A 10325-nucleotide genomic window follows, 5' to 3' on the forward strand; every position below is an offset into this window, starting at 1 on the left:
TTATGCTTCTTTCTGTCTACATCTTTCTTATTTCATTCAGTTTCATTTCTTCACTCATGAAAAATATTCTATATACCTGATCATCATGATAGGATTCCCCGAATGGGCTGAAATGAATTGGCCTTTTTTGAAGAAACCTGTCATAGCCTATCTTAATGGCTTTTCTGCCTTTTGCATGAGGTAGAAGGGTTTAGGGGAAGATAGGGAACAGCACTGGAGCGGAGGAAGAAAGTGTTTCATACTTAACCGAGCAATCCCTTGCTTTAGAAGGAGAGATGGTAGGTTGAATTGCATGCTACAGACTGCTCTGATCTGGAGTTGAGAATGTAATTCCAGAAGCTGTGAAGTGATGCTCATTCTCTGATCCCCCTCTCTGATTCTTCCAGTTGTTCGTAGACTCCTCTGGATCCTGATACCAGCTTGTCATTTGAGTTCACTGATGAATGGAGAATTTCCAATGACAAGGGACTCTTTCTCTTCCTCTCCTGTATATAGAATAAGAATGTTCCCTGCTAGCACTTGGACGCGGGTCCTTCTGCCATGGGTGAACGAATGCCATCTCCATTGTTGCTTTTTTTAATACTCATCTTCTCCCTTGCTAACCAGGCTACACTATTGTGTGTGTGAGAGAGGAACAAAGCTCTTGTATATGGCATGAGTGGGCTTTGCTGTAAGAGTTGGTGTTATGTGGTGAACTGGAAGCACATGGTGGTGGCTGGATGTACTTTGAGTGTGTATGCACACTGATGCCCGTGTAGAAGTTTGGCAGGTTTTGTGCCTCCAGTTTGTGTGAGCATCTGATTTTTATGGATGATAAACTTAGACAAGTGTTGCTCCACTTCTTTCATATAAACATAATTGTGTAGACACATGCTTTCACGTATAAACACCACATGGTCCATTTTCTTGCACAGGAAGGTTTTCCTACATATAATTAAGTACACTTAAAACAAGACTTACTTACCATCCTGCCTCTGTACTTAGTATTTATTCAGTCTACTATGGAAGTCCATATTGCCAAATACATACCTTTGGGAGCTGAAAGTTACAAACAATATAAGGTCCTATCTGTCTGCAGTGAAGGACTGCATTCGGAATATATGCCCATTGGAGCTATGCAGGAGGATTTGCTCTGGGAAAGAAAACTATGAAGATACTCCTCCAGGTATTTAGTATCTTCAGTTTAAAACAGTTTGATAGAAACTGTAGGTGGAAGAGCTTAGGCAAGCTCAAAGGAGAAATAAGAAAGTTTAAGTGAGAAGGACTTAACCATTGGAAACATCTGTTGAAGGTGTTAATGGGTTCTCCGTTCTTTGGTACATCTAAGGAAGATGATGTAAGTGATCAGCGCCACTGTAAGCATAACTTCACACAGCTTTGACTTGAATTATTCAGGAGGTCAGAGTAGCTGATCTCATTATTTGTGACCTTCAAAATAGAAGTCTTCACCTGCTTCTTCCCTTTTTGGGTTGTGCTCAGGACTGCATGTTACCTCCCTCTTTCCTGAGCTGTTTGTTTCAACTCTAGCATTTAATATGGTCAGAAGATGGGAATCCTCAGTGAGAGACAAGTCAAGCCACCTGTGCCCAGCTGGTGGGTGCTGAGACCTAGGTATACTGCTGATTCAGCAGGTATGAATGTCAGCCTGGATGTGTGAGCAAACTTGCTGGGTGGGTGAGTGAGCAACAGCCAGTAGGTGTGTGAAGAGACGTCTTTTGACGCACCCCTGTGCACAACAGGGTTCTGGATGTATGCAAAGATGAGGCTGTGATTGTGTGTGCGAAGTCCTGCATGGCGGAGTGCAGCCCTACCCAGCAGTGACACTCGTGCCGTGTTCTGGAGGGGGATGTGCGAATGTGTGTCTGTGCAAGCGCATGTGTCTCTGTTCCACCTTCCTGACAGTCTGTGTGGCCTCTGCCTTGAACTGTCTGAACTGCCATGTTGATTTCATGTTGTCTTTCAGAATCACTATCAGTGACCCCTGAGGACTGGCAGCCACGGTACGTTTTGCACTCTCCCTGCAATGCATGAGTCATTGTGTCCCCGTCCTCCATTTGCTCTGCAGCTCACCTCTGCTGCCTAGTTCTTGTATTAGTAACAGAGTCCCTTGTCCAATGAACCACCTCTGCCAGGATCTCATAAAGGGAGGAGTCTTGAACAGGAAAACTGGCTGATCAGAGACAGCAGCTGCTTGAGCTGCAGGAGCTGGGAAAGCCTCAGTACCTGACTTAAGGTTACTAGAGGACCATTTCTCTGCTTCCAGATAGAGGAGGTGGGATGGGGGAATGAGCTCTGGCAACGAGGTCTAAACTGTGTGTGTCTTTCATTTGGCTTATATCCACACTGACTGGGAGATCAGCTGAATGAACTCTGTTTGATTTGGTTTGTCAGCTCTGTTAGGATCAAGATAGAGACTTGGGGAGCTGTTAGTTCAGACGCCTCTTCTTATATTCTAATGTCTGGCTGGAGAAGTGCTCCCCTCCTCACTGTGTCCCTAGTGCTTATGGAAGGCAGGAGGAGTTTGGGTCATTAACGTCAGGACTTCATGTTTGAGTGCAGGGTAACTCTGACATTGAATGTTCCCTGTTATCCTTGTGTCCCATCATCACTGTTAGAAGCAAACTCCCTTTGCTTGTTCTCCACTTGACCCTTTACCTTCTAGGTTACTCTTTTGCTTCCATTCAAACTGCCTTCTCTCCTCTGCCTTCTGCCCCTGTGAGAGGAAGGGTTTAGTGATCTGTATCCCGCCAAACACGCTGCCCTGCGCTCCTGCCTGTTTCCCTTTCCTATCTCTCCCTGCATTTTGCAGTGTTGTACTTGTTCAGGGAAGTAGCAGGGTATTGGGGCAGTCTCGTGTACTGTGCTGGCCCAACAACTCTTCCTTGTCCTCTTAATGCTGAGGATGGGGGTGTGAAGAGGGAGATCTGGCAAATTCTCCTGAGCCTTTTTCCTGGGAACCTGCAGCCCTTATTGACAAAGGGGTAGATGGGGCAGAACAGCGCAGGCATGGGTGTTTTGGGCCTTTCTCTGTGGATGTTGTTTCTTGAAGTGAAAGGTCTGACTGAGAGGAATGGAGCAGCAGCTTCTGTAGATTCTCTTGTTGCTGGTTGTGGCAGAGAGAGCTGGGGGGGAGTGTGTGCTGAAGTCCTATCTTAAGGATAGCATGTGTTCAAGCCCCTGTTCCAGGGCAGGGGAGTTCACAGCTAGCACCCATCTTGCAGCAGATGGTGTCTGTTACTGCTGCATGTAACTGCAGTTAGAGCTGAGAGATGCCACATCACATCGCACCAATGCAGTGATTGTTCAGTGATTGACATCTTTGAGGATGTCATCTGTCAGCCCTCCTCACTGATGACATACTGCAGAGGCGTTGGAGCAATCAGCAGTTTCCTCCAATACTCTGCCTACTGCAGACATCCCTGGCAGCCTTAGAAACATGCATCTTGGTGAACAACCTCAGGGAAGAGGCTTGCTGTTGTCTGTACCTCATTCTGGGACTCGCTGTTACGGGGCGTTCTGTTCTTAATCTGGCATAAAGAGCACCAAGGAAATAAAAAATTGTAAACCAAAACAACACCAACAAAAAAAAAAAACCCAAAAACCCCCACCCAAAACCTTTTGCAGCCCAAGGGAATAAATGTAATGTTTTACCATCTCTGTTAGGTCCTTATCAGCAGAACTCTCTGTTAGCCTGTTGGTTTCTAGATTTGATTAGCTCAGTACTGTCTCTGGGTATGGCTTGAAAGACTGACTTCAAGGGACATGACAGTCAGTATAACTGTTCTCCTTGGGCTCCTGCCAGAACTCAGGTCTTACTTCCCGTGTACTGGAGACTGACACAGGTTTCCCCGTGAGCAAAGCTTTGTTCCTTATTGTCAGGAACAAATTTGACAGAGGAAAGTGACTTTTCAATGATGTCAAAGGGCTTGGCTAGCAATGTAGTGAGACTGAAGCAGCATTTCACGGGTAAATGTTGCTTGAGAGACTTCTCTGTCCCTTTTTGTGCTGGGAAACAGTTTTCAGCCTTCTGTAACCTTACCAGGCAGATTCTGCAAGTGTCTCCAGAAAACCTGAGCAGAGACAAAAGCTGTAACTTTGCAAAGTGACAGCCCCCCACCCCCCCCTAAAATGCTCTGAGTGCTGACAGAAATAAATGTCAGCAAAAATCAGTCATAGTACATTACAAAAAAAGCAGCCCATCTACCTGAAAATTACTTGTGCTCCTTTAAGACCTATTTATTCTGGTAGGGTCAAGTGGCCTTTCTTGCCAGAATACATTATGAAGTCCAGCAACTTCAAGCATCCTGTTCATGTAAATCCACAGAGGCTATTAGGACAACCTGTCCAAACTCCTGAAATGCAAAAAGCCCTTCAAACTTCTTAAAAAATGCCTTCTAATGCATGTGACAGTGCAACAGCATCTCACTAAAGGTTGAGCTGAAGTTTTGTAAGGTTTTAATTCAAGTGCTACTACTGTTCCCATGACAGTAGTAGCCATCGAATGGTTGGTATAGCTGCATTTACACCATGAGCACCCTTCAGAGATAGAGCACAGATCCCACATGTCATAAAGCTCAGGGTCACAGATTTCCCAGCTGTAACATCTCATTGCAAGTTTTGCTTCTGGGGGATAGTGTTATTTCAGCATCCTTCCAAGGTGGTTGTAATTTCCAGGTTAGCTCAATCCCATCATTATTTGCTGTACAGGAGCAGTAACTTGACTGGCATGCTGATAATAGGGTCTTGCAGTCCCCATTGACATTTTCAGTCAAGGAAGTAACATTTGGAAATGTTACAATGTCTGAAGCTTTTTTATGTATCATTTCCCAAGGCAAAGAACAAGTGGTTGTAATTGTTTCGAGATCTGGGGCTTAATAGATATGGAGCAATAAATTCTGCTGAGGTCTAATAAACAGGACTGTAGAGTTGCTCTGGCTCATTTGCTAAGATGAGGGAGCTTGCCCCAATTTATGGGAGTATAGCTCCTCTGGTACCAGCATGATTATAGGCTTGCAGTCAGTGCAAAACGAAGACTTCCCTACCTCAGAAGACTGTACTGGTGCAAATACCCTCCTCTGCCCCTCTTCCCTTCCTCCCCTCCCTTCCCTCAGCCCCTGTTAGGGGAGGGCCTTCATTTCCAGCAGTCAGTTCATTCTCTGTAATCTCAATTAAAGTTTGTCAGCATGGAATTGTTCAGGCATTAATTCTGTGACACCTGATTCTGTATGATCAGTGCAAATACTTCCTCTCTACTTGGTCTACATCCTATTGGGTTTGCTCTTTGCATTTCAGGCAGTTTGGGCTGTAAAACTACTCTGGCTTGGTACTGAACAATTTAATTATAATAATACACCATCATGATGCTGTTTAGGTTGCAGACACTGCAGGGAGCATGCTTTAAAGGAAAAACATAGATTGGACTCGCTGACTTACACTTTTTTTTATTTGTAGACTTCTTAAAGCCTGTAGTCTGAGTCTGAAGTGGTCTTTCAAGTAATGAGTTGAGAGAGATGGCAGGGGTGTTGCCTTGTATTTTCTGGGGTTTTGTTTTTCCGCAGTCCCTTACACGAAGGAGTTCCTAGAACACTTAATCCACGCAGAGGGCAAACACTTAAGCTGCTGCCCACTTACCTAGCTAAAGTACCTGCAAAAGAGCTGAAACAGAATGGAGTGGCAATGGCCAAAGTTCCTTTTATTGAAGTAAGTAGAAGCTGCATTTGCTGAGCACCAGAACTAGAGAACTGAAAGCAGCAAGCTTGCCCCTAACATCAAAGATCAGTATCAGTATTGGCATAGGGAATCTCAGGCTTGCAGTAGCCTCGAGGGCAGGGGAAGAAGGTGCTCCTCCAAACCAGCCAAGAACTTCTGACAGCAGCGTGTCTCAGAGGACCCCATCCATGCTGTGTGACTGTCATGTGCTTGATACAGGAGCTCACTGTTGTCCATGCTTCTCAACTCTCATTCCAGAGCCAGCGCACTCACTGGCAATAAATCTCTGCACTTCCAAATTTCAGAGGGAAAGCAAAACTGGCTGTCCAGTGATTGCTTTACTGGCAATCCATGCTGTGCAGAAAGACCAGTGTGAGGCCTAATATAAACCTGTAAGTTTTCTTTGTGGAGTTGCACTCTGGCAGTTTGTGCCTCAAGTTTTATTCTCTTGCTGGCTCAGGCGGGGTGGAGAAGCATGTGTGATTGTGACTGCGATTGCTGTGCTAACCACGGTGTGTGTTCTCTTGTTTTTGTTTTCTGCTTTTTCACAGCAGAAGGGGCCCCGCCTCACCTACTCGACCTACCATAATCCGACCGGCTGAACCGTCCCTCTTAGATTTATAACTCGAGGCTGTAGACAGCTGGCGACGAATGCCGTGCTGACGGCTTCCCCATTCCACCCTCCCTTCCACAGCCACAGTCACTCCCCTCATCCATCCCACATCTCTGCCTCCCGCCACCCCTTCCTGGTGTGTCATAAAACACTAGCATAGTGATCGAGTTCTTCGTCTTCACTCATGCGTCCTGTATTGCTTTGTGAGCGTAGAGTAGCCTTCATTCAGTGGCATGGATCCCTGAAGTACACAGGCTCCTTGGAGAGATCAGCCGCAGGGACATCCTTAAGTCCAAGTGGTGGCTGTCCGTCCAGTTATTTCGTCTGCCTGGTCTAGCCCGGATAAGTGTCCTGCCTGCATCAGTTAGCTGTAGCACCTAGGACTGATCTGTAGCTATTTTCTTTTCTTGTAGTTAAGAAGACAAAAGTGTGACTTAGAAGAAAAATACTGTCAAAACATGTGACACCGTTAGGAACAGATTAAATGTCCTGTGTATTAGTTTGACTTCTAAGGTGCAAAAATTCATGTTGGGAACAGTGCAATCAACCTTATATCAAAGTGAGGCAGGGAGATCAAGAAAGGGGGGAACTCAATGGATTGGCATAGTTCTGCTAGAGTGAAGTCTGAGCGCACACACCTCACCGTGCAGGGAGCACATGGACCTGCTCACACTCAGCTCCCCAAAAAAGCTGGGGAAATCCTGCTGGTGACGCACTGGCTCCTGCCAGCAGTTGTCTTGCATCATCATTTTTGGCTGACTTTCCTGAACCCAGCAGGGAGAGGGGAATAGATATGCTGCTCCCCCCTTGCAAATGGACAACCAAATGTTTTCAGGGAGTTTGCTCTGTAATGTTTTGTTGAAAATATTTCTGCTTTGAATAAGCACATCTTTCAGTGTTTTTTGGGTACCGTGGTGACTTCTTCCGTAGCCTTTTCTTGCATGTGGCTGGTACGTGTTTGGGGAAACTTGTAACCGTTGTTGATCGCAACTCATCTTCTTAAGGTTTGGTTTTTACTTTTCATGCTACATGTATTTAAAAAAAAAAAACCAACACCAAACAACAACTTGAGAATTAAAAATTTATCAACCCTGTACATCTCAGATGTTGTGTCTCTACCTGAGCTAAATGAGCCACCTGTGTTGCAGGCTTTCAGCCAGGCCTGATTCAGATTTAAGTTATCTTATTTCAGTGCTATTGCTCTTAATTTCTGTGGTGGATCCTCTATTGTTTTGATGCCAGTTCCTTTCTGTATTTTAACTATTGTTTTACTGCTTCTCCCCCCTTTTCCTTCCCTTTCCCTTTTCCTTTTTTCTTTTGTTTTTCTTGTCTTTAAACTCCAGCCGGCCGGGTAAGGCCAGTCCCTCCCGCCCGGAGAGCCCAAAACCACCATTTGACATGTAGGCCTGCTCCCTCTGAGACTCTTTGCCTGCCTCTTACCTGTTCTGTCCTGGAATGGTCTGACTTGAATTTCACACATGGCTTGTTTTGTTTGTATCTTGTGACACACATATATCAGATGTGACTGTAGTGAAACTGTTTTGGTTTTTTTTTTCTTCCCAGCTGCTTAAAGGAGTTAAACAAGTATATTGTAGTAATGAGAAACATATCTTTACTGTTATAAATATCTATAAATATATATATAAAAGATGAAAAATCTATATATGTCCAGGTGTTTAAAGCCATTTGTGCTTCCATGTGGATTTGGAAAGAATATCTATATACATATATATATATACACACACACATCCAAAAGGTTAACCAAATCCTGATGTTGAGTTTTTGAGCTGATTGTTAAATTCTCTGCTGTGTGCAGTTGGGTTATTGTATTACCCCAGACTTGTGGGTGAACTGTCTCAGTGCTGGTAGTAGCTGTGATGCAGTTTGTGATCTACCTGTCACTCTTGTTTATTGGATGAAATAAACTATAATTTCTGTATAATGAAGGTCTCCATGACTAGAATAAAACTCTCTCTCTTTCTCTTGCTCTTTCTCTGGATGATTTTCAAACTGTGTTTAATTATAACCTAATTTTTTCATCCCATAGAGCTTAAAAAGCTAGACATGTGAGCAGGTGCTATCACTAATAGGGAAGGTGGAACAGATCTGCATCAACAGTGGTATCCAGGAGCTGCCGTAGTGTGAAACAGCTTGTCAGATGCGGAAGTTAACTCCCTTTCTCCATTGTAAAGGAAAATGCACTGAGGTGCTTCAGTGACTGGACATACAGAAGGTGGGAGTTTTGCACACAAAATTGCTTGGTTCTTAAAAAGGTATTTTTGCCTAGGGTGTTTGTGGAACACAGCAAGCAGGTGTTGAGTTGTAGTTTCTTTGTCAAATGGTGTCTTTTGGGCCTGTATCTGAAGTGCAGTCTAACCACAGTCTAACACACAAGGCCAGCTCTTACTTGGAAGTTCTTTTTAGGCTGAAGTGGGATTTCTCCCCCATATAAACCAGGTAAACCTATTCCTACTGTCTCCATGCCGAAACAGTGAGTACTACGGGTCTTGGATCATGGTCGCTGCTTCTCATAGTGATAACCACATTTCTCCATAATTCCTGAACTTAGCACTGTCATCCCAATGATTGCAACAGATTCCTTAAGCCCCTGTTGTAAGGGGCTCCAGCACTACTTCTGCAGGAAGAAACCAGGAGCATTGGGGTTGCTGACTTACGTCGCTGTAATATTGATGCCTGCTTTAGCCCTGAGTGCTCTTGGCTACAGCTGCCTGTGGTACTTGTGGAATCTCCCCAGTACCCTAGTAAGACTTTAAGCTAAAAATCTCCTAGAAGATTTTATTCATAGTAATAGTAGTGTGGGTTGAGTGAATAGACTAGATCTCTAGTGCTTTCTTCCTATGTGTGTTCTAGCTGTCTCTGTCTTGCATGTTTTTATGGGTTGTAATTTCAGCTTCTACTCAACTGAGGCAATAACCATTGCTTGCCCTACCCTGTCCTTTTTTTTTTTTTCCCTCACTGGAACTGTTCTAGCTATCCCTGGTGTGTATATATATTTTTGAAGGCAAAATGATGTATTTATTCAAGTAAATATTAGAGCTTTATTTTGCAAAACTAGAAACCTCTAATCTGCTGGTTATCAAAGGTTCAGTACATTCTGAAGAGAATACCTGCTACCCTGCCCAGGCAAGATAAAATCCTGTCCGCTGATCTACAACCTTGTCAAACAAAGTGTCCTTTTCCCAGCCTAACAGCTGTTTCCTGTTTGGTACTTATGGCCTCTAAGAAGCATTTTTCTATTTTTCCTTAAATTAGAGGTGCAGAGCTGGTTCAGTTGCTCCACTTTAAAGCTATTGTGTGTCAGCTGAACAGTAGTTCCTGCTCGTGTGTCTGCTCTTAGTTCACTCCAAGTAAAGGTGGGGTCAGGGGAATACTCCTAAAGGGAACAGGGTGAAAAATAAATCTGAACCTAGGGTCTGGATGTGAAATGTCAGCCCAGAGAAATGTCTCAGGCTTGTCAGCAGCCTGCCTACAGGAAAACATTCATGAAAGCTAAGGGAAAGGGGCATTGATGCCAGGGCAGGTGTTTCTAGAGTTGGGACAGCTTTTCTTAAAGAATTCATTCTTTTTTTTTTTTTCCCTGGCCAAATTTCAAGGTGATCTGAACAGAACAAATACATCTAGTCGGTGCCCATCTGAATAAGTTTATTCAGAAAGCAAATTTGTAACAGGATTAAGTCACCTCTGCAACAGACTGCAGACCTTCTTCACTGTTCTTGTCTCCTTCACAGTACTAGAGTAGAACACCCAATAAATATTTATTCCATTTATAATAATGCTCTGTATTAAATCACAGCCCTGCCCCCATTAGTTATGATACAGATTTATGAATAGCTGAGCAGGCAATAAACACTGCAAAAGGCTTAGTCTCTCTTCAAGGAATATACACCATTTTACAGAGATACACTATGTACACAAACCCACGCAGCCAGGAGCATGATGCCCATGTCACTTGTGTTGTGCTAATAATGGACACTGCTAGTGC

At 44.1% G+C, this 10325-nt stretch overlaps 1 protein-coding gene across 1 annotated transcript in view; it reads left to right on the forward strand.

Moving 5' to 3' along the window:
- DNM1 (dynamin 1) overlaps positions 1–6737 on the forward strand; it is a 43877-nt gene extending 37140 nt beyond the window's left edge. Inside the window, 2 exon segments of the mRNA XM_009575541.1 lie at positions 1964–2000; positions 6261–6737. Of these exon segments, the coding sequence (XP_009573836.1) occupies positions 1964–1985 (22 nt within the window). The 3' untranslated portion in view covers positions 1986–2000; positions 6261–6737.
- The last annotated feature ends 3588 nt before the right edge of the window (positions 6738–10325 follow it).

Source organism: Fulmarus glacialis, unplaced genomic scaffold (assembly GCF_000690835.1).
Source record: "Fulmarus glacialis isolate BGI_N327 unplaced genomic scaffold, ASM69083v1 scaffold2224, whole genome shotgun sequence".
Classification (NCBI taxonomy): Eukaryota; Metazoa; Chordata; class Aves; order Procellariiformes; family Procellariidae; genus Fulmarus; species Fulmarus glacialis.